The sequence below is a fragment of the Astyanax mexicanus genome, chromosome 5 (genome assembly GCF_023375975.1).
Source record: "Astyanax mexicanus isolate ESR-SI-001 chromosome 5, AstMex3_surface, whole genome shotgun sequence".
NCBI classification, from domain to species: Eukaryota; Metazoa; Chordata; class Actinopteri; order Characiformes; family Acestrorhamphidae; genus Astyanax; species Astyanax mexicanus.
Window position 1 is genome coordinate 54,853,755 of NC_064412.1, and position 25,809 is coordinate 54,879,563.

At 38.6% G+C, this 25,809-nt stretch overlaps 1 protein-coding gene across 4 annotated transcripts in view; it reads right to left on the reverse strand.

Moving 5' to 3' along the window:
- Positions 1-25,809, reverse strand: part of pbx1b (pre-B-cell leukemia homeobox 1b) — a 110,002-nt gene that overhangs the window by 13,831 nt on the left and 70,362 nt on the right. For 2 of the 4 annotated variants that reach the window (XM_049479273.1, XM_022675378.2), the window contains exons 3-6: positions 10,799-11,043; positions 8,904-9,094; positions 3,752-3,887; positions 1,512-1,671 (exon numbers count right to left, since the gene is read on the reverse strand). In XM_049479273.1, coding sequence (XP_049335230.1) covers positions 1,512-1,671; positions 3,752-3,887; positions 8,904-9,094; positions 10,799-11,043 — 732 coding nt within the window. Of the gene's footprint in view, positions 1-1,511; positions 1,675-3,751; positions 3,888-8,903; positions 9,095-10,798; positions 11,044-25,809 lie in introns of all 4 variants that reach the window. The other 2 variants (XM_049479272.1, XM_049479271.1) reach the window with 1 other exon arrangement.

Consider the following 25,809-nt stretch of genomic DNA (forward strand, 5'->3'; position numbering starts at 1 on the left):
TAAAAACCCTACTACCTCACTGGACTCTATTGCACACTTTTTGCACGCTGCATAATTTGCACACTGTCTTGTTATTTATTATTCTTTGTCTGTATTGTGTTGTATTGTCTGTCTGCACTTTTGTACTGTTGCACTATTGTTCTGTCTACACTGTGTTTATGTGCACCATGGTCCCTGGAGGAACGTTGTTTCGTTTCACTGTGTACTCTGTATATAGCTGAAATGACAATAAAAACCACTTTGACTTTTGACTTTGACTTTACTGTATACTAGTGCATTTAAAAAAAAAAATATATATATATATATATATTTGAAAAGTTACTTAATTGGGTAACACTTATAATAATAACTTACATTAATATATTTTTAACTAATGATTAGTAGATGGTAACAAAGCAGTAGTTCATCAGAATTTGAATATTAACAAATGCTCACACATGACACTCATTTATCAGCATGGAGATTCATATAAAAAATGTTAGCTAATCATTAGCTCATCAGAATTTGAACATTAATAAATTGCTAGTGAATACGAATTTTAAACCGGGCAAATGATTATTAATTGCAGTTCATGCATGCTGCCAATGCGTTTTAGTTTCTTAAAGTGTGAAAAATAACATGTATTAATCATTAATAGTTAATAATAGTTAATGGTATATTAATTAAAGTTATTATAAAGTGTTACCTTTTACTTTAGTAATTCAGTTTAAAAAGTGAAACTCATATTTTATATAGATGAATTACACACAGAGTGATCTATTTTAAGCATTTATTTATTTTATTGTTGATGATTATGGCTTACAGCCAATGAAAAACCCCAAAATCAGTATCTCTGAAAATTAGAATATTATATATTAAGACCAATTGATACTTTTGGCAGTGTTGGCAGTGTGCCAAGTCCTGCTGGAAAATGAAACCCTGCATCTCCGTAAAAGTTGTCAGTAGCAGAGGGAAGCATGAAGTTCTGTAAGATTTTGAACTTATACTTGATAATAAAACACAGTGGATCAACACCAGCAGATGACAGACATGTCTCTCCAAAACATCACTGATCATCAGTAAATTTTACACTTCATTTAAAGTAAATCAAGGGAGGATCAAGAGTCTGGAGGAAGAGTGGATGAAGAGACACACAGTCCAAACTGCTCGAGGTCTAGTGTGAAGTTTCCACTATTTGTTTGGTGAGTAATGGGCATTTTTTTTTTACATTTACCATAAAAAACAGCAAAACTCTATAGCTGTGTATTGCACTGTAAAACTTACAACTCACAAAATTTATGTTAAAAACATATAAATACAATTACTTTAAATATTTGACCTGACTCAGAAAGAGACTCAGATTCAGCTGTAAAAATAAAACCTGGTATAAAAACATGGGCCTGTCGAGATGCTGTATAATGAATTAAACGCTGTAATACTGCAGTAGTCAGTAGAGCAGGAACGTGAGCGTGATTTAGTGTACGCAGTTGAGAGCTTGTGCAACGGGCCGTCAGAGAGGTTTATTTACCCACCTGCTGAATTGGGTGTGGAGGGAGAGTTGGCCTGGCTGCCGTGGGCCGAGACGTTGGCGGCGGTGACGGCGGTTCTGGCAGCGTACATGTTGGCTTCTTCCTGGAACTTTCCGATGTTCTTCTTATATCGGATCCGTTTGTTTCCGAACCAGTTGGACACCTGCTCAAGAAAAATTGAAATGTTTATTTTGAAACATGCGTCCTCAACTTCAGAGTAACGTGGAAAAAATAGACAGAGCTTTGCGTCATAACTGCAGAATCGCTAAACACACGGTTCAGTCATTAAAACTGGGGAACTGAATCATCCATTGAGTTTAATAATAATAATAAATACAAGCTGCGTCCACAGTGTGTTAGTCCTGACGATGTCGTCTGCTTGCCAAGGTCTGCTTGCCGGCTCACCTAGCTATTGAGATTGCTCTCAATAACCTGTGTTCCCCTGTATTTATACCCCCAGTGTTCTCTTTATTCCTTGCCTGATATTGAACCTAGTTTTCTAGCAATTCTTTTGTGCTTGTCTTTTATATTATCGACCTATTTTGTACTTTTGACCATGTCATGTATACATTTGCACATCTGTGTCAGAAATGGATGAAACATGTGGTAAAGTGGCTAAACGCTGCCCACAAACGTTTGCAAATACAGTGTAGTTAGAAAAATATGATTTTTCATCAAACTCTCAATATAACCTGCCGTTTCTAAGACCGCCAAAGAGAAATATACGGATATAATTCCTCCGCTGGCAAAGTCCTGCCTCAGCGAGGTGAAGGATACACATGCTAACAGAGCAAACTCCACATTACTGTCAGAATAAAAAGATTGCCAATAACAATCTCATTAAGTCACTCCGTCTGCAGCTAGCTATCATCGAGCGGTACGATGGCACGGATCCGTCCTCACACACACTAACACCCATTACCGCTAATACACTCCCAGATGAAGCTGCGCGGATAAAGGCTTGCACTAATGATAAACAACATTAAAATGAAAACCAAATCAATCCTGCAGCAACACTTCCCCCTCCCAGGCAGCGACTAAACGTGTTTCTTTATTACAAAATGGCACCAGACACGCTCAACCAATCATTCCGCTCCACAGTCCATTTGAGAATGGCACCCAGATGCATCGTCAAATTATGTCACCCCAGATTCATTAAGCGCTTTTAAGTGCATCATCCATTTAGCATAAGCAGGTGCAGCAAACTCCTGTACAGTAACACAGGTGTTCGTAATTGAGTATCGAATTACACGTGGGTTAACACACCAGAGGCACGTCACCATGGGGAACTGATTATATGTCCTTACTCCCACTCACACACTCATACACACACTCACACACTCGTACACACACATTTATACACACAGAGATACAGCATGAAAAAGTTTACTATATATATACAGCTTGGGAAAAATATAAGAGACCTCTTAAAAATAATGAGTTTCTTTGATTTTACCAAATTGAAAACCTTGTGGATGATCACAAGCCATCAAACCAAGCTGAACTGCTTGAATTAATGCAGCAGGAGTAAAGCAGCATACAGTTATCCAAAAGCAGTGTGTAAGACTGGTGGAGGAGAACATGATGCCAAGATGCATGAAAACATGCATGTGAGTTATTCAAGCAAATATTGATTTCTGATCTCTTAAAACTTTATGAATAAGAAATTGTTTTCTTTGCAATATTTGAGGTCTGAAAGCTGTAAATAAATGCTCTAAATGAGAATATTTTTATTTGTAATTTGGGAGAAATGTTGTCTGTAGTTTATAGAATAAAACAATAATGTTCATTTTACTCAAACATAAAGCTATTAATAGCAAAATCAGAGAAACTGATTCAGAAACTGAAGTGGTCTCTTATTTTTTTCCAGTGAGAGGACAGTGGAGGACAGTGAGAGATTAAACACAGTGTTTAAAAACTCCAGCAGCACTGCTGCATCTGATCCACTCAATAAAGTATGCAGAAAAACTGATACAGAACTACAGTCTGTAATTATACTACAAAAGATATGGTCATAATATTCTGATATAGCTCTCTCTCTCTCTCTCTCTCTCTCTCTCTCTCTCTATATATATATATATATATATATATATATATATATATACGCAGCTATGTATAATTAGACAAGTATATTTGATTAGCACAGCAAAACAGAAGTTGACATAAGGATTCAATAAAAATAACTCCTGCTATAAGTGACTACAGAAACTACAGCTCTGTAATAAAGTGAGAGAAAAAGTTACCTGGGAGACAGTGATGGAGCATTTCTTGGCCAGCTCCTCCTTGGCTTCCTCACTGGGGTACGGGTTACTGAGGTGGGAATAAAAATACTCGTTCAGGATCTCTGTGGCTTGCTTGTTGAAGTTCCGTCTTTTCCTCCTGTGAAGACAAAACACATAAGAGTTCACTTAAAAATGATGAGTTTCTTTGATTTTACTAAATTAAAAACCTCTGGAATATAATCAAGAGGAAGATGGATGATCTCAAGCCATCAAACAACCAAACTGAACTGCTTGAATTTTTGCACCAGGAGTAAAGCAGCATAAAGTTATCCAAAAAACAGTGTGTAAGACTGGTGGAGGAAGAGAACATGATGCCAAGATGCATGAAAATGTGTCTCCGGCATGAGAACACAGTTTTACAGTTGTTTCTTATCAAAATGTTCCTAATCCAGGTTTCACAAATAGTTTAAAAAAGATATCTAATCTAAAATAGTTTAAAAAATATATAATTTTTTTTTTCAACAAACATATTTTTACTTGCATAAAGGAACCTAATCACAGAAAATGCTTTCTGTTCTTACTTGTGTTAAAATTCGGTTTGTTGGTTGAATCGCGGCAAATGGTTCAAAATTAGATATGCAAACCAGAATGGTGCCGTTGGTGCACGTCGGTGGAAAAGTTCTAAATGTGGTTTGATTAATCTGATTGTAATCTGATTACAATGCATCTTGGCTGTGTTTACACCTGACTTCTTCATTAGGGACAAGCAAAATCCAAACCTGATCCAACCACTAAAATCACATGCTAATATCATCAGGTGTAAACAGGCTCCTCTGTATACGTCTCGACTGAATGAGTAAGTTTGAGGGAGCTAAAGCAGGGGAGAAATGTACAAATGAGACGTTCCATCAAACTCTCAGTATAACCTGCTGTCTCTCAGTCTAACCAAGAAAAATACAGCCTGAAAGAAGTTCCTCAGTTCCTCCTCCATGAGGAAAAAGTCTCGTCTTTGTGAGGTGAAGGATTCACACGCTAACGGAGCAAACGCCACATTACTGCACATCCACTGTTAGAATAAACAGACTGTCAATAACTGCTGCCACTGGCAAGCAGTGTACGTACTTGTAACATTAGGAGAGACTGTCTATAGCAGTGGCATCTCCGCCTCACTCGGGAACTGGGTGAACCCAGGTCTGCTGAGAGGAGCTGTATTCAAATATCCAAATAGTTTCAATGAGAGGAAAGTGTCAGATTGCAATGCTTTTCGTAAGGAAGATAAAGAGTAACAACAAAACTAAGATCGATATAACTCTTGCTCATTTTTATTTAGTTTTTTTTTTTTTTTCATTTTCTCCCCAATTTACAGTGCTAATTACCCAACCCACTCATTAGGACTCTATCACTATTCTATCACTAGTGATGCCTCAACACCAGGATGGTGAAGATTAGCACAAGTAAAGTCTGAGTCCGCCGCTTTTCGAACTTCGTGCCGAGTAGCATCACAGCGAACTCGGAGGAAAGCGCAGCAACTTGGTTTTCAATACATCAGCTCACAGACATACAGCTCATGCTGAGCGACATCACCCTACCCTACATTCACATAACAGTATTAGATGTTTACTGACGTAAATTTTTTGCCATCTGACATCAAGACCAACATTCAACCTGAAATTAACGTTTATTGATGTTGTCGGCCAATTGGGTAGGAGTGATGAGGGCAAAGAGCTTCATCTACCCACCCAGAGAGAGCAAAGCATATTGTGCTCTCTCAGGGCTCTGGCAGGTGTGATGGCAAGCTGCATGACCGGGATTTGAACCAACATGAAACTCATCATCACTGATCATAGTGGCAGCGCTTTAGACCACTGGACTACTTAGAGTTCATATGTACATGGAGTTGTAGAGGTTCCTAATGATATCCATAATTCATCCCATACAGTTTATATACAGAATATTCTCACACAGTTTCTGCTACATATGTTGCAATAGGGCTGTAGGTTGACTACTCTGCCTAACACATATTATAGTAATTATTTTACCAATTTACAGTGAAACCTAAAGCAGGCCACACACATTACATTACATTACATTTGGCAGACGCTTTTGTCCAAAGCAACTTACAATAGTCAAGTACAATGTAAAATAAGTTTAAAGGTAAAACATCTTTGGATAGGGATAAAAGGAGGTCAAAGGGGAATAATAGGATAGAGGAGTGAAGGAGGGGAAGAAGGAAATGAGGTTAGAAGTAGTTAGTGTGTTAGAGGTGTTAAGAGAGTAAGTGCTCTTTGAAGAGCTCTGTCTTCAGGAGTTTCTTAAAGATAGCGAGAGATTCTCCTGATCTGGTAGTGGAGGGTAGTTTGTTCCACCATTGGGGAACTCTGTATGAGAACAGTCTGGATTGCTTTGTGTGAATGTTTGGTAAAGCGAGGCGACGTTCATTGGAGGAGCGCAGCGGCCGGGAGGTAGCGTAAGCCTTCAGGAGCGAGTGCAGGTAGGAAGGAGCCTGTACTGTCATCACCTTGTAGGCGATTGTAAGAGCTTTGAATTTGATGCGAGCATCAACTGGTAGCCAATGAAGCTCAATGAGCAGCGGGGTGACATGTGCCCGTTTTGGCTGGTTGAAGACCAGACGTGCTGCTGTGTTCTGGATCATCTGGAGTGGTTTTACTACGCAGGCCGGGAGGCCAGTTAGCAGGGCATTGCAGTAGTCGAGGCGTGAGATGACGACCGCTTGCACCAGGAGTTGGGTGGCCTGTTGCGTCAAGAACGGTCTAATTTTTCGGATGTTATAGAGCGCAAAGCGGCAGGACCGAGCAACTGAGGCCACATGGTCCGTGAAGGAGAGCTGGTCATCAACCAGAACACCCAGGTTCCTAGCAACCTTTGTCGGTGAGAGAGAGAGAGAGTCGATACTTATAGAGAAGTTGTGTTGAAAAGATGGTTTTGCTGGTATAACCAGAAGTTCAGTCTTTGAGAGATTTAATTGAAGGTGATGCTCCTTCATCCATGAGGATATGTCAGAGAGACACTGCGAGACACACTCACACACTCACACACTTATACATTCACATATTAACCCCTTTACACTCTGAATACACACTGAATAAATAAAGAAAGGAAGAAGGTTTTAAAGGCTTTAGAAAGAGAGAGGAAGGAGAGGAATGAGTTGGGCGCCAGTGAATTCGCCCTGCTTTCAGCATTACTCATCTTTTGGGTTAAGAGTGTGTGAATGTGGCATGTCTCAGGGGGGCAAAGCGCAGGGGCTTTGCATATGCAGCACTGAACCCTGGGAGATCCTCCCCGGAACACGGAGCCAGACGATTTCCTACCCACAAAGCTCTTCACCGTATGCAAATGAGCCTAGCATGGTTTCAGCCTGCGAAAGAATTAATCTGAAGAGCGCTGAGCGGGCGAGAGAGCGAGAAAGGGGGAGAGAGAAAGAGAGAGAGAGAGATGCCTTCACCATCATTTGCAGCAGAATGGATAGTGCGTGGTGAAAGGGAGCGAGAGGCTCATTTAAATGTTATGCCTCCGACTCAAGGCTTCCAGCGTGATTTATCCTCAAAGAAATGTATGCAAATCCCAGGCATGTATCAAAGGGAACAAGCGATTACATTAAAGAAGGGAAGCGCTGCACACTCTGTGGCGTGCGGAGGCTCGCATGTGGTCTAGCGTGCGGAAAAACGTAGAGAGAGAGAGAGAGAGAGGCGGCCTGGGTCCGAATCGGCCGGGATCAGTGACGCTACGGCGTGTCGAGGGACGCAAATCTGCACAATTAAATTGCACGAGTGTGAGGTTGCACATGGATGTGTCTGTCACGGGCTTAAAGCGAGGCAGCTAGCGAGGAAAGAGAGAGAGAGCACACAATGAGATAAAAACGCTGCTCTCGCGTGGATCCCGGCTCTCACGTGCGAACGAAACAAAAGCGTCCAAACAATTGATACATGTTATCTTTGTACACAGATACAGGCAGGAACACCTACACACACTGAAAATAATCAGACTCACATATATACAATGTACAGTGTACAGAGAATACAAGGCTGCATTACACAGACAATGGAGAAGCAGAACACACACCGTGTTTGTTTTTATAACATATAAACCAAGATGCGATGTATGTGCTATAGAAACACACTACAGGCCCTATTGTACACTATGACAAGTTTAGGATTAAATCTACACTGATGGTAGTGCTGGTCTGGAAGTGAGGTGTGTTCAGGTACATTTCTGGTGTGTTTCTATATATTTTGGCAGCAGATAACACAGGAGCTCCACTGACTGATTAAAACCCTGACAACAGTCAACAGTCAAAGTCCATTCCTATAGGTGCGCCCAGCTAAATATGTTTCACGGATGGCGTATTTTTAGCACCCTCCTGATACCAAAGACAAACGGACACGCCCTAAATCCAGATGAGCGAAAAGCTAAATACTGGTGCACTATAGATCACTAAAATAGGGCCCTATAAGTTTGGAAAGGATGGACATCCCCTCTGTAAATATAGAATAGATTTATCTGCTGAAAGTAAGCTTGTCTAGTTCATATAGAGAAGTATTGCTAGTATAATAAAATAGGACACTATGAAGCAGATAAACATGAAGCTACTGGAACTGTGATTAACCTAATGCCAGACATGGATTACAGGGGTATAAAATACTCCAGTATTGAGTAGTGGAGCAGTAACTAACTAATGTTCAGCTGTGAGTGAGTGCAATCAAACCCTTACAGCAATGCTTCTCAAACTTCTAGTTAAAAATACTTCTATACTGGGCAGACAGTTACTCTAACAGGAGTAAGCAGGGTAACCATTTGTTGTCTATATATTATATGTATGAAAGGTATTGTACATGTTTAGTTTTTGACATTGCTATTCTTTACATAGTATAAAACATTTCTGATGAATGAACCAGTAGAAATGCTCTAAAATTACATGCAAGATCATATTTGTAAATTAAAAGTAAGAAGACCTTTTTCCTATCTCGTGTAGAGTCAATATTTCAGATATATGAGATTTTTTTACATAAGTCAATAACAATATGAAATTTATTTTTTTGCTCTATTTAGTATAAAAAATGCAACAAAATAAAACCCACTGTTTCTGTAGGTTAGCCCTGTTTTTCTCCACTCTGGAAATAGCAGAGGAAAGATACAGAACTGAACAGACACAGACCTGGCGTCGAGGAAGCGCGAGCGGAGGATCATGACGGCCTCGCAGGTGCTCTGTTTCAGCTGCATCTGGATGGAGCTGAACTTGCGGTGGATGATGCTGACCATGCGCTCGATCTCTTTGGGCGAAATGGGCCGCGTGCGCGACTGCTCTCGTAACAGGTTCATCACGTGAGTAGTGAACTCGTTACAGGCCTGCAGAGACACGACAAAACATGTACAAACTGTTACAAACAACTGAAACATTACAAAATCACAATTTACAATGATCACAATGCGTGAAAGGTGAAATATTTATATGAACTTCTGGAGAGATGATCATGTTTTAAAACAGTAAACACAGTCTACAGTCTAATATACTGTAAATTTGCCTCTGAGCGGTGAAAGCTATAGCTAGCGCTGCAGTTAGCAGCTAATGCTAATATACTGCTCCAGCAGAGTGGCTTTACTGCTCCTTAATACCTGACTGGTAAAATTCATACATAAGGCTCACTGGATTATAAAGCACACTGTCGATTTTTGGGAAAATTATTAAAGGAAATAATTATTAAAGGAAAAATGCGATTTATAAGAATTGGAGAATTGGACAAACTCATCTCACATTTTAGATACTTTATGGCCTCCCTCCTTTCTAATGCACCCTCACTATACAGGCCTCACTATACAGGCCTTAGGCCTCACTATACAGAGTCACTGGAGTAGTTAATCCACTCGCACTGCTGGAGGCTCAATTTAAAAATGGCTTTAATGGCACAAGAGCTTTGCTTGTTCACACAGTGAGCAGAAAGCAAAACAAACGGCGAATTAGTGACAGTGTGAGGAGACGAGAGACGGGAGGGCACCGGGGGAAGGACAACTCGGGGCAGTGACGCAGGATGGCCAGTGTTTGGAGTATTAAAATATATGTATGGGAATGTGTGTGTGTGTGTGTGTGTGTGTGTGTGTGTGTTTGTGTGTGTGCACTCAGCAGAACTGTCTGCTGTCCCTGTGTGTGACAGGTATGAATTCCTTCATCTGAGCAGACACAGAGGACACCTGGCCCCTTCCCAGAATGCACTTCAACCTGCCCGAAATCACTTTGGAGTCTCACTGCTGTACTAAGAACGTGACAAAGTCTCCTATATACTTATTTTTACTTCATGTTTATTTTATTTCAGCGGCTGCTGTGAGGCCTTAGGAGTGTATGTTGGCAATGTTGGTTAATATACATAATAGCTTAATACACATGCCAAAAGTCATGTGATATCATTACTAGGGGGACGAACACACCTCTATAAGTGAGGAGGTGTTATCTTGTGAGTGGGGTTAATTATTGGAGTTGTAGTGAGGCCAGGCTGATGTTACTACCAACAGAGAACAGCACAGTAAGCAATAATGATTGTGACCGGCAGCATCTGGCTAGAACTGTCCATGCGAACAGGCAAGCGGCTCTGGCAGAAATCTGACATACCATGACGAGTCATAGAATAATATATTAAAAAATATATATATATTTCCATTGGATCTACTATTTAATATATATTGTTCTTTCAAATGTTTGAATTAAAGACTAGCACATGCCTCCTCCGACACATGTGATGTCAGCCTCTTTTTGAACCGAGTAGCATCACAGCGCTCTCAGAGAGAATTGCAGCGACTTGGTTCTGATACATCAGCTCACAGACGCAGCCTTGTGCTGATCCACATCACCCTAGGAGTGATGAGGGGAAAGAGAGATCGCCATCTACTGTACCCACCCAGAAAGAGCAAGGCCATCTGTGCTCTCTCTGGGCTCTGGCAGCTGATGGCAAGCTGCATGACTGGGATTCAAACCAGCGAATCTCCTGATTGTTTAAGGTTTGTATCACATTTATCAATCATACTATTTCACAATCATCCAGTTCATATCTCTCTGCTCACCTGCTCGTATTTCTCCAGCTCCGTGTGGTAGATCTGGCGGATCTGAGAGAGTTTAGCTCTGTAGTCGGAGTGCTCAGCGGAGTTATCGGCCCCGGCTCCGCCCGACGCTGCAGCTGCTGCCGCCGCCGCCGCCGACCCACCGCCTTTCTCCGGTCCGGAGACTCCCTCCGCCAGCAGCATGTTGTCCAATCGCATCAGCTGCGCATCTGGAGGCTCCTCCTCCTGAGCTCCACGAATACTCAGCACTGAAACAAATCAGGGGAGGGGAGATCAGGGTCAGGGTGGGCAATGTCACAGAAATTACATAGTTGGCTACATTTAATCAGAAACTATTACCTTTATCTTTATTATAGTAGAATCTACAGGTGACTGTCGTATTTTGTATTTGCTTAAAACATTTTGATTATTAAAAGAATGTATTTGTGCTAATATGTGATATGACCCTTAAATCTATCTTACATTTGTCACCACATTTTATTGGCTCTTTTTAATGATTAAGTCCTCTTCCATTTTCTTCCATGTCACACAATAATCAGAGTAGGAAAGCACATGAACACACACAATGAAAAAAGTTTTAACACAGATTTAAAACAGGAAAAAGAAAGAAAAAGGAAAACTGATATAATTGTATATTGATTAATCTGCACTAAATTAACCTCAATAGAAATATTTGGCCAAAAACTGAACTAAACATCATGAAACATTTGACCGAAGACTAAATGCAGCTGCTGCCATTGCATACGAATTAAATAGTCTACATGTATTTTTTTAATGCTCTACAAAGAAGAAAAAGCAAATGCAAACGTAAAAAAATATTATATATATATCAGTCGCATAATTTTGGTTGTAGAATATTTAGGGCATCTCTAGTATTCAGGGTTGTTCTGAGAAAGTCTGGCTGATTTTTTTTTTTTTTTGTCATTTTTTATTCTCTACAAAAGACCAAAAGCAAAAAAAGAAAGTACAGATAATACTCTGATAAGAAAAAGATTGCAAACAATAAAAGTCATTTAGTCTGAATGCACTGGATCTGACGCTGTGGCTCGAACCACATCGATTCACAGTAACTCTCCTCATATTTGATGAATTGTTGATTTGTCAGGCTTTTATTATAGTAAAATAAAGTCCTTCCCTGAACCTCTCAGTAAATGGCAATGCCCTGGAACTGTAAATCTGCAGTGAGGAGCTGCAGGTCTGCAGGTTTACTCTGCACCATTAGAGGTCTCTCTTCCCTCTCTCTCTCTCTCTCTCTCTCTCACACAATGACTGAGGTGGCCTGCCATCTTCAATACACACACGTACACTCAGAGGCTTGTCCCTTTCATCGGAGCTACAGTATCTCCATCCATTTCAGTTAGCCGCCTCCATTCTCAGCCCTTACCCAATCAATCCAGCTCCAGTCAAAAGGTTGACAATCATTTCCCCCGCAAGTTTTGACACTTTGGCAAAAATATGACTTTGAGAGTCGGGAGCTTAAAGCCAGTCGGCCGAGCGGTCTCGGGCATTAACACTCATTATGCGTGCCATTGTCTGGCAGTGAAAAGAGAGAGCACTTCATTAATACAGAGACAAAGACGAGCGCTTGGTGCATTAACCCCAGACTGCGGGCCGGGGTTTCGGACGCCGCGGCGTGGGGTCAGTCCGGTGAGAAAGAGCCCTGCTGTACGGCCAGAGGGGGGCGGGGGGCGTGGGGGTCTTTTTAAGTGTATCCATGCAAATGCGGGGACTGCTGGCGAGTGGGAGAGGTCACCGGGTCGTGCCTCGGGCCCAGCGTGTGGTCTGAGCCTCATGGGAGAAATGAGCTGCGGATACATCCTGTTTCATTACAGTTTCATTACAGGATTCACACAACCTGATAAGGTAACTGGGGCAGAGTGTGTGTGTGTGTTTGCGTGTGTGTGTGTGTGTGTTGGGGGGGTGCTTACACTTCTTCTTTCTATACTGTAGAAACGATATATTTTATTTTTAAAAGGTTAAAAAGTTACCGTGATGTTTAATACATTGATTGTATGGACATTTAAAGGTGCAACAAGCATTTTTTTCTCTAAATCTATGTATAATTATGTATATTACACAACAATTTAAAACAATTTTAAAAAGTTTGTGAGCTGTTAAAGCCCTTTCTATTATAAAAGGCCATAGGGGCTACAGCTTGCCAGGAAAAATGTAGTTTATGGTAAAAATACATTTAGAAAAATATTACTTATTGCACCTTTAAAATAAAATGACAAAAACGTGTCTTAGTTTCTTGTGTGCTTGTTTTTTGGAGACAGATGGCTTATTTTTTAGAACTTAAACAGTGAAAATGTTTACAATGAGTACAAATCATGTTCACAACCCATACAAGCTTTAGAATCGTCTGTTATTATTTATATATTTAATGTATATACTTTTAAAGACTAGTTTTTCAGATGCAAAATAGCTTACTAGCACCAATTTTCAGTGGTGAATTACCTTATACGTAATTTTGCACTATAAGGCGCACCGGATTAAAGGTGCAATATCAATGAAAGTCTATTTTCTGGTCTTTTTTTCATGCATAAGGCGCACCAGATTATGAGGCGCATTTTAAGCGACACTAGTAAGGAACAAGAGTGTCGCACAGTAATCTACACAGATTCCTCTCCTGAAAACTGTTTATTTGGGTGAGTAATGCACTTCAGTTTATTTACAGTAAACTTAGATTTCCAATATTTTTAACAGCACGGTTAGCAGCAGCGCTAGCTTGTTTTAATGTAACTTGCTTTAAAAGAGCTAGCGCTGCGGGTAGCGGCTAATGCTAATACTGCTCCAGCCTTAGTGCTGGAGAAACTTCACTGAAACAGTGTGCATGTTTTATTTTTCCATCTGCTTTCTGGGTGCGACATCACCAATCGCTGATTGGTATTCCCACAGTGCACCTTCTTGTGTCTCTCTTAAAAGCACAGAGTAATTTTGTCTAAAAAAAAAAAAAAAAAAAAAAAAAACATTTGACTCATATGATAGGTCCACATATGGAGAGTGTAACAATATAAAAAATACCACCCAAACGTATTAGTATTATGTTTTCAATTGTTTCATTGGGGAAATTCTGAAATGTCACATAATTTCCCTGTTTTTAAGAAGCTTTAAGTGAGAAACAGCACGCTTTCGTCACCGGCAGCAACTTTTAAGGGTTAAAAGACGAATAAAAGCTTAAAGTTCACTCGGCAGCTGTCACAAAGCTCCCCCTAACCTTTTAAAAGAGCCCCTAAAAGAGCAGGGTTTTTCTCCTCAGTGAGCGAACAAATTGTGTGAGAAGGAATGAGCCAAACCCAAACAAACCAGAAGAACAAGAACAGAAAAAAAACACTGAAACAAGCTGCTAAATGGGAGTAAAAATGCAGCAGTGCTGCACTTAAATATACATATAAATATATATATAAAAAAACTACATAGTGTGTTGTTTTATAATATTAATACTGTGATAGTAAATAAGGCTGTGATATTAAAATAAGCCCTCAACAATTTCAATTACAGTTCTTAATGAATGTTTTCATCAGGGTACTATTTTTTTTGCTGTTTCTAGCAAAAAATAAAAAATCACATTGTTTAAATTCCCTAATTTCCCATTATATGTCTTATAGAGACAGATTATATCCATTTGTCCAGTATCATTTATTTTACTTTAATCCTGGATATATGGAGATGTTTGGAGTACATTATTATATTTATTAGTATCATGACATTCTGGATCATTGACTTCTGTAATTATTCAAATTATTGTATATATTTTTTTTAATATCTCAGTTAGGGGTGTGCAATAAGTATGCAATAATAAAACTAAATTTGTGTATTCTTGAAATAATTTGTGTAATTCTAATCAATCAGTTATTATTATAGCAAAAAAATACCATGAAATATCGTGATATTATTTGAAGGCTATATCGCCCACCCCTAATACGCTCATAGAAATGCACATCCATACATCTATACATCTATCTATCTATATATATATATATATATATATATATATATATATGTTTAAGCATCGCCATCGCGTCACTTTTTTTTTTGTTTTGTTTCAGCAGTGTATTCTTGAAACATATATATATATGTATGATATATATTTTTTTAAATTCAGTGTTTTGCCATATCGCCAAGAGTTTCATTATTGCAAAAATACCATGAAATATTGTGATATTATTTTAGAGTTATGTTGTTCACCCCTAACAGCCATATCATTTTAAACCCAAACTTTGTCTTTATTGCACATCCTTAATTTTTATTTTCAAGGAAAAGTTATTCTCATTTTCTAAAGTATTCAATAAGAAACTTCAAAAAAACAGATTTTAAAAGAGCGCTCTGAGGCTCGTGCGTAGCGAGTGAATATCTCACGCTTTATGTCTTGTCAGATGGAGCAGAAAAGGCCGAGCGCGAGGCCTTCAGCAGAAACCCAAGGCCGATAGAATTCTTCCCAACGTTATAAAACGTCTAGACTGTCAAGTGAAAATGGAACATAAAAACTCCCCCTGTTCACGCAACGATTCAATCCGCATCTGCCAAGTCTCCGCTCCGCCGCGCGTCCGCCAGTGTTTATTTAACTTGGCCGGGGTTCCTCTCCACCATTGGCCCCTTTAAAAAGAACAGCAGTTTGGCCGGTGAAGACCAGACCCGCCTCAGCCACTCCTCCGCCAGACTAAAACACAGAGTAAAATCAGCGACGGGATCAAAAGAACCAATCAAAGGCTTGATGTGAATCATTTTAGAGGCGTAGACGATTTATGAGGTCATATGCAGCCGTGTTTCTGGCACCATAAAAACAGTGCTGAGATTTACAGGAGGTCCGGAGCTGAAGAAGTGAACCCGGCCTGTGGTGAACCGGCCCGGTGACTGAACTCAGATCAGTCAGATTTAATATCTCTATATCTCTATGTCTTTATATTTCTGCACATGTCTGTTTCTGCCTCTGCCACTCAGAGACGCTCTCTAAGCAGCGCTGCTGTTAAACAAGACTCACTTCACCTCAAACCAACTCACTCTCTCAGATTATATTACAACAGACTTTTTTTTTTTTGGCCACTGTTGGTCCAAAGGAAAATTTTTGATGTAAAAACACTTTTTGCACAAGCAATAGAATTTTTTTTTTTTTTTCCTTTTTACTAATTTTAATTTTATTTTTTTTAACACATTTTCATAGTTGTATTATTGTTTTATATGTGTTTTTTTCTACCTTTATTTTTTTCTTTTTGTTTTTGTTCATATCTACATCATCTGAAATGATAAAAATATACAACAATAAAACTGCTTATTTACTGACAATTACTTATTATTTAGATGTATTTAAACTTAAATAGAATAATATATATTTCTTTTTTGTTGTTATTAAAAAAGGCGTCTTCCAATAAGGAGAGTGGTGGCAGATGGGGGAAGAATATTTTAAATATAAATATTTTAATAATTAAAAAAAAAAACACTCAACTTTATTAGTAATACATTGCATTTTCATTCTGTGACAAATATTTTTTTTTTGTTTGTTTCACTGGCAAAATTTGGACATTTCCAAATAATTCCTTGTTTTTAATAAGCTTTAATTTAACAACAACAAAAAAAACAAAACATCGTCAGCAACGATGTTTAAAGGGGTTAAAAGACAAATAAAAGCTGTCCTAAAACTTCTCTTAATATTTTAAAAGAGACCCTAGTGTACACAATTATATAAAAAAAAACATTTGCACAGATCTGCATATTTATCTTCCTTTTGTTTAATAAGTCAAATAAAACTACTGCACAGTAATTAAGCTTTAGACAGTGCAGAACTGTTGCTCTGTAGAGAAACCTACAGAATTTATTCACAGTATATTTGAATGTCTCCAGACAGTGATGTTTTATTGTGAGGAGATTTATAAATATCTGTCTATTATAACAGATTATCTGAAGTGATTGACTAAAGCAGGCTGAAGCCAGTGAGAGCAGTGGAACAGTCTGATGCAGACCTGCAGCCAAAAAGCTGGACCTGGACCTGAACTGGAGAATCCGGACAGCATCTGTCAGCCACCAACACAACAACAGAGCCGGACTGTGCCATTTGGGCTGTGCTGTCATTCCTCATTGACAGCTGATTGGTGCACGGCACTGTCGTCCGACTAAAGAGCGAGAGCACAGCTGCTGTCGAAGCTCTGTTTATCCAGCAGCAGCTTACTGATACGATACGATACTGATATGATACTGAAATTATATATTGTGCAGCTCCATCTCACACACTATGGGCCACTGGGTGGAGTGACTGTCTAAGTGCTGCCTCCATCATTAGGAGAAAACAGGCTCAGATCCCTGGTAATGCCATCCATTATTGGTTGCGATCATATGATGTTAGTTCAGTCGAAGTTATGGGTGAAAGAAATGGAAATTGCTAAATTGGAAACATATAAATAAACAAATATGTTGGGGTAAAAACAACAATATAATTGTCACGAAGACCAGATACACCACAGACACTCACACTCACAGGGGCTTGGCCTATAGGCGTAGTAAGGGACGGGCAGGGTCAGTAATATAGCAATATGGCAGCAAATATAAACAAAATATCAGAGCACAGTCAGGCAAAACAGGGTCATACACAGTAAATCCAGCAAAGAAATTGCAAAGGCAAAAGAGAGAGTACTTAAAAAAATGCAAAAATATTTCAGCATTGAACTGAAATAACAATAGAGAGGGCGAGGCTAAAATCAACAGTCGGAAACAAAGGTAGTGATCAAATAAAATGTGTTGTAGAAAAGATAGATAGCCAGATTCAATACTCGGCAAGGAACAGAGCAAAATGAATGGTATTTATACTAAACAGACCAGGTGAAAACAATCAGTAACTGGGGGAGTGGGAACACCGTATCATCAAATGATCAGCAGAGACAGGGAAGTCCGAAGTGAGTGCATTCTGGGAAGTGGAGTCTTTGTTGTGTAGTTCAGAGTCCAGAGCAGGCAGACTGACAGCGTCAGGACTAACAGTAATAATAAAATAATAATAATAATAATAATAGCCAAATAATTTAAAATATACTGTACTTGCTTATGTGATTTCAGACACCAAAATGTTCTAAAATCAGTTTAATCTAATTTCAGGCCTCCATATAGCTACAAACACTGTTTTTTTTAACCACGTAACACACTTCTGTCCATTTCTATTAAACCTAACATTAAGAGAGTCCAGGGAGTCTTTACTACTGTAGAAACAGCCCAGCAAACCACACAGAAGACCATATGCTCCACCACTGCCGTACATGTGACCTCCCAACCATGTGTAACCAAGACAAATGATGATTTATTTATCTCTCTCTTAACCTAAAGCACATAATTAAAACCACAGAATGGATTATCTTAAATAAATACAATTAAGCGCAAATGAGGGGGAGAGAAAGAATGAATGAGACGGGAACGGAGAGAGAGAGAGAGTAAGAGAGAGAGAGAGAGAGTAAGAGAGAGAGGGAGGGGGGGTAGTATTCTGCTTCCATAAAGCTGGCTTTTGCTGAAGGTCATAATTACACGATTCAGTGAGGGCCACTTTACTCCGTAATGGCAGGCTAATTGATTCCTCCTAATGTTTCCAGCCTCGCGTTCCACACTTGCCTCTCTAACACAACAACACAGCACGGCCTGTGCTCCTGATCCATCCACATTTCTGCAGAAAACAGGTCTGAAATCAGCCCAACAGCTAAAGATTCAGAAAATATCACTGGTAGAAAGTTATAGATATAGTGGCTTCACAAAACATCATGTAATGTAATGTAAACAAGTCTCAATTAAAGAACTAATCAATAGTAATCATTAGAATTTCATTTGGAACTTAAGACATTCCAGATGATCCTCTGCGAGTGTTATGAAGACTAGGCATATTTACACAATAAAAAAATAAAAAAGAACAGAAAATTATTTTGGCCAAAATGTAATGCAAGCTAATTTAAACATACAGCATCTAGGATAATTCTATTCTGTGCCCAAAGTCTTAATGTAAATATAATTTAATCTTGAAGGTTGAACTTGAGGCATTATGACAGACAATGGATAGCAAAGTGGGAGGTAATGATCTATCTACATTTAATGCATATTTAACTGGTCAGTGCAGCATTGTGTAGCGTTTTTAGCATTCGACATAGCATCCAACATATTAGCCCTATCGAAAAACAAGGTGTCTGCCCAAACAGCATGGCACATGCAATATGGCAGAGTGTGCAGTATAAAAACATTTAAGTACAAACAACTATTCAAAAATACCCCCACCAAACAAACTTCAACATATCATCTACCAATATGTCGATACAATACACTGTTCAAACTATGAAAAGTTTGGAGAAAGACAGCCAGAATGCTAACAGCCAGGCTCAGCAGGACTGAAGCGGAGATGCTACCGGGTACAGCAGCAAACAAAGTAGCTTTGTTTGTCTTTAAATAACAATCTTTAGTAGGAGTGTGGGAAAATATTGATCTAAGGAAAGTATCATTATATTATGTGTAATGCAATACTATATTTATTCTCAATACACAGTATCAATTTTCATTTATTAGTATAGTTATTATTATTAGTTATATCTTCCAAAATATCTCAGTATGGATGCTTAAACAATACTTGGAACATACAAGACTAAAACATCAGAAATTAATAGAAAATAGAAGATTGTACATTGAATTAAAAATGATGTTTGTTTTTTTAATAATAAAGAAACAAATGGAAATATTAACACTGATCATTTATGGAATTTCTTTGATAGTTAAGTTCTGACCTTCTAACTTTCAACCTCCTAATAAAAAAAAACTCTGAAAAAAATAAAAAAATGTCACTTTTATAATGCTCCCATACTTTTCATGCTCCCATTTAGAATTAAAGTTTAGGAAAAGAACTGAATCATTGTTTGTGGCGTTTTGATTCACTTAATCACTGAAAAGCTGATGAAACCAGAGAATAAGGCATTTAAATGCTGGGAGACATTTAAATTTTAAAATCTGCTGATATTGAGTGAATTATTATGTGATCTGTGTGGTTTTTGGATGCTTTGAGGAACTTTTGACAATGGGTTGATTGTACTTTGTCTGCAGATCCCACTTTTCTGATTTTATATTGTATAATAATCGTAATCTCTGTATCGTGATCGCACTGTATCGCCCCATTCCTGGGCGATCCACTGCGTAGAATTTTAAAAGACTCAAACCAAAACAAAAGGGATTCTGTGACATTTGTTCAACCTCGGAGCATCTGGCCTTTTACAAATCAAATCAATATTTAATAAAAACCCGGGGCCACAGGCTTAGCAGACGATGGATTTTTTTTTTTTTTCGCTGTCCGCTCGTTTATCGGAGGCTATTCGTTTAATTTCTGAGAAACGACTCCGGAAGCTTCTCTCTTTTTTCTTCTTTTTTGGAGGAACATGAGAGGAACGGAGGGCTCATGCAGGATTTATGAAGCTCTTTTCCCTTTTTTTCCCCTTCGGATGATAACGACTACGCTCCAGAATCCTCGCTAGATTCCCGACTCCATGTGTTTGTGCGTACGGCTGAACGTGCGGCGCTCAGAGCTTCTGTGATTCCCATTAACCAAACATCCAACATGGCCGCCAGTCTCGTGGCAGGCTTCCCCAGATCCTGAAATATTAATTGAAGTGCTATAAACGGAGCGGGCCGCAGCTTAACATTCCTTTTGTGGCCGGTCTTAATTGAACAAGCGCGAGAAGCAAATGCCACTAGTGTCTCTTTGTGACTGAACCGTGTCCAAGAGGAGGAAAGGGAAGCCAAATGTGTACACACACACACACACACACACACACAGCTGCAATATCAGCCCTATCCGCACGGCTGCACTCACTGTAGTCTCATAACACTCACAGCGAGCAGCCTCGTAAAGCTTAATCAGTATTACCACTGCGTTAAATATTTCGCACTGAGCAAATAGTAGCGTTCATTTTAAAGTGCCAGCGACAGACCAACCTCCAACACTGTAGAGTTTTCAGAAAAAGAAAGAGGAAAGTGGCAGAAAAAAGGCAGCAATTCAGCAATCGCCTATTAGCATAGTTATTTTACTCAGTGGGTTTCAGAGAGAGCACATTAAAAAAAAAAAAAGTATAACTCAAATAAGAGTTACTCAACTGTTACTGCTTTTATATATATACACACACAGCCAAACATAAAAGCATTTAACTGTTACATACAAGGATCTATTTTTCTGCAGAAGTGCACAACTACAAGTGTAAAACTACTGTCTATACTTCAAATTAATGTAGGATTAATTGGGAAAGCCAATTAAATATATGGGAGTCATTCTGATGTTGGACAGTGTGTGTTTAAATGCATATATCTTCTTGAGCTTTCACTCAAAAAACATGTATTTCCAAATTGCAAACTTTGTTTTGGGAAGCAAGTGTAAAAAGATTTGATTCCAAGTCATTTTTGAGCATTTCTATTAGTATTTTCATCATAAAATTAATAGAGAAAGAGAGAGAGAGAGAGAGAGAGAGAGAGAGAAAGAGAGCTATCTACCTACTCAGGGAGAGCAAGGCCAATTGTGCTCTCTCAGGGCTCTGGCAGCTGATGGCAAGCTGCATAAGTGGGATTCGAACCAGCGATCTCCTGATCATGGTGCTAGTGATTTAGACAGCTAGCTAAACCACTCGGCAACCCATAAATTAAATATTTTTAAACATTACCAAATATACATTTGCTTAAATATCCAAATTTAATAACATGTAAATTTAATAAAGTCAGCATGTTGTCTCATGCATGTTAACACACAATGGCTAATCCACATTTTATCCAAGTTTAATCCAAGTTTATCCATCTAGTATTGAGCTGTGGAGCTGTAGAGCTGTGTTCTCTGGAATGATGGAGCTCCATCTAATACACTGAACACAACCAAATCCTCACAGCAATGTTCCAAAATCTAGATGAAAGCTTTTGTCTTGACAGTAAAGACAGTTATTCCAACAAAAGCAGGATAAACTCTTATTAATTTGTTTTATTTTGGAAGAAACGATAAATGAGCAGGTGTCCCAATGCCTTTAAATATATTAGATATTAAACATTAGCTTATATCTCAGTGACTTATGCAGGCTAATTTTTAGTAGTGTTGGGTAATTTTATCAGTACACTAGAATTGCTTTCAAAACGATATTAAATATTAGTTTAAAGGAAAGTACTGACAAATTTGCAGTGACAAAAAAATACACTGTGATACTGCATATTTGAAAAATGTAATATATATATATATATATATATATATATATATATATATTTTAAATATCACCATCACTTAGTCTCATCAGCTCTAGTCTCTAAACTGTCATGTCAACATCTTAAAGCAGTCCGTGCCGGCGCTACAGTAGCAGAGTAAAATATTCAGCAGTGGTCATTTCTTATCCTATCAGATTAGTGCAGGATAACACAGGTCTGTCAAAAGCCGCAACCGCATGTAATCCCCTCCCAATCCCCCCAATCGTGCTGACAGTGACGGCTGGCGTGGTGAGTCCTCAGCGGGGAGCTGTTTAGACGAGCCGCCATATTTCTGATACACATATATTTACAGCGAGGGGTCTTCACTGCAAATAAAACCCAATGCAATTACAAATTATTCCCTTACAAAGATAGGTAAGGAGAGAATGGAAGAAGGTGGTAAAAGTGGCTACTGTTATATTAAATCGTTTTTATGTATCGTAAAGCCCGTCTTATACAGAAACAGTTTGAAACAACGCTTAGTAAAGGAGGCCCGATAAACAGAACCAACAGAAAATACGTAATAAAAAATACCAAAAAAAACATGTTAAGTGTACAAAAAAAAATTATATATTTCTAAAACTAGACCTGACTTTTGTCAAGACTATAAAAGAAAACAGTAGACAATATTAATAGCAATATTTTTTTTAATTTATTTCTAATTTTCTCCCATTTTCATCACTAGTGATGCCACAACACTACAAGTGATGAGGGGAAAGAGCCCCATCTACCTACCCAGAGAGAGCAAAGCCAATTGTGCTTTCTCGGGGCTCTGGCAGCTAAGGGCAAGCTGCATGACGGGGATTCAAACTAGCAATCTGCCAATCATAGCGTACAGTGCTTAAAACCAGTGGACCACCAAAAATAATAATTATTATTATTAAATTAAATTATGAAATAAATGATCATTTGAAAATGTAATTATTGTGACAGACCTAGAACTATATATATATATATATTTTTTTTTTTTCACAGAAAAAAGAAAGACCTGCTGGGTTTGCATAATTAACCCTTTCTGGTTGGCTCAGATCTGAGCTGTCCGCTCTGATTTAGCTGAACAGCTCTGGCCCTGTTTGTTTGCATTGCTGATTCAGTAGACGCGCTTCAGCGTGGCTCCAGCAGTTGATAAATCAGGAGGGGTCGGGCGCGGGTGTGCGTGCGTGTGGTGGTGGTCCTGTCAGGACTCAGGCGCCAGAGTTGAAGCGACAGCTACATGCTAATTCAACAGCAGCATAATTCATTATACAGTCACGGGTGTAGTGGAACGGAAAAGGAACCAACGCCGGCCGAGAAGAGAACGACAGGCTTCTAACTGTTAAATCCAGGCCATCTCGCGCAGCTGAGCCGCTGACGCTCCCCGCTGTGATGCACGCTCAGGGCCGACAAGGACTGATCAAAACAGTTTAAAAACTAAAAACTCACAATTCATGCTTTATTTATCGCGATTCTGTTCTTCTCAATACTGATATCGCTGAGGGATGTGCAAGGCACAAATAAGCCACAGTGTGCACTTTATAGTGTGCTTTAAATAAAGTTTATTTATTTATTTATTCCAACTGATCATGTGCCAGGAAAAAAAAGAAATATGTATATATATACATATGTGTTAAAATTAGTTTCGCAACATTATATCATATTATATTTGATGTCAAACCACCCACCCACACTTACAATCTTCACCAATCACAGTTTTAACTATGTGTTTCTGTGGGTGTATGCTCTTTAAAACAGTCTAAATATATCTAAATATATATTTAAATAGATATATCACCAGCATAGGTGTTTAATACTACCATTTATTTCATATTTATTTACTGTCAACCCATGTGCAATATTACTGTTCACTGCCTACCACAACACACACATACATTACCTCTCATCTCTAATAGTTTTCTAGATTTATATTTATTTAATTTTTAGTATTTTGCATTGCATGTATATTTATAGATTTAATATATTGTTTGTATATTTTCTGACACTTTTATTCTGTCCTCTGCACTGTTGTAACATTGCCAGATTAATAAAGGGATATCTTATCTTGTCTTATATCTTAACGGTTGCAAAATATAACTACACTATATGGACAATTGTATTGAGGCACGAACTCATTCATAGTTTATTCTTTCATTAAAAAAGAGTTTATCCTGTTTTTGTTGGAGTAACTGTCTTTACTGTCCATGAAATAAGGCTACTAAATTCTCCTAAATCTACTAAATTCTGGAACTGAAACAACAATAAAATCCATAATTCCTTATTTTTGCTTATTTAGGAGTGTTTTATCCTTCTTATTTAGAGTATCATAGAAAATTATCTTGTGATATCATCATTACCATAGCAACATATTGTGATACCATAGCAACGTATCGTGATAATATCGTACCGTGAGATGCCCTGTGATTCTCACACCTATTTATAATTAAAACTGAACAAAATGGACAATTTTTTTCGTTTTTTCGCAGGTTTTTTATAATTCTTTCCCATAATACTTGCAAATGGTCATTAGTGGGTCATTCACTGTTCTGGAAAAAAAATAAAACATTCGGTTGCCAAGTATTCACCAGCCAGTTTGAAGGTATTATTGCTTTCCCAGCACATTTTAAACATAATAAAGGTGCATAATGAAGGTGTTAAACCTGAAAAATGGACGTAAATCAGGGCTAAAATGCTTGGATGAGAAGTTGTTGTAAAATATAGTAGTAATTAGTAATTCATAAAGTGTTCAAAGGCACGGTTACACATTATTACCCTCATATAAATCTCAAACAATTAATGATGACATGTTTATTTGTGGCCAATAGAACCATGGAGAGGTATAAAAGGGGCCGTTCAACAGGAGCATTACTGGAGCATTAAGCTTTAAGCATTAAGGGAGAGATTTACATTTACATAATTTGCATACTAAGGAGTGTGGTGTGGTTGTTAATAATGAATCAATTAGAACAAATTAAACAATCTTAACTATTTTATGTATAATAACTGTTTTTGCATTATGTGCCTAAAATGTATTGAAATACATATAAAATACAGAATATAATAAGAAAGTAGCACAGAGGGTCAGCCACAAATTAAACAATTAATTAAAATAATAAGCCTCAGTTCGTACAAAAGGTGTGACAAGTGGCTGGAGCGGAGATGACAGGCTCTGCGGTAGATCTGCGAGTGTGTGTATATGTGTGTGTGTGTGTGTGTGTTTGAGTGTGTGTGTGTGTGTGTGTGAGTTTCTCATCCCATGCTCGTCCCTTGAGTGTAGAACCAGCAGCTCCCAGAGCAGTGGACCAGCACGAGCAGGCTTTTCTTCGTTAGACCACTCTAACCACCCCATCTCCTCTGGAGCCGGCTCTAATAATGCTAATTACAATCATTAGAGGCCAGCCAGGCCCGAGGGCAGCTGGTAATGACACAGACCTGGCTGGAGGATGGAGAGAAAGAGCGAGAGAGAGAGAGAGAAAGAGATGTCCCAGAGTAAAAGCTATTCATTAAGAAAATGGTGCTCCTCATTTCAGAAAGGACAATATACGCAGCCCCGGGCCAGCAGAACCTCCAGCCTCTCTATCACACGCTCGGCCTTAAATATTATGTGATCTATCTGAGCGCTGCAGCTAATCAGCACTTGTGTTCCACATGTATGAGTAATAACGCAGCTGAACAGGCCTGCAGGCTCCTGCGCACACGTCTGCGCTCAACTCTGGGGCTTTAAAACACCAACGAAAATGAATGACGCATCAGATCATATTGAGATTATAGAGCTCATATAAACTCATATCTGATATTGGTTATTAAATGCTTAATGTTTAATACTTGTA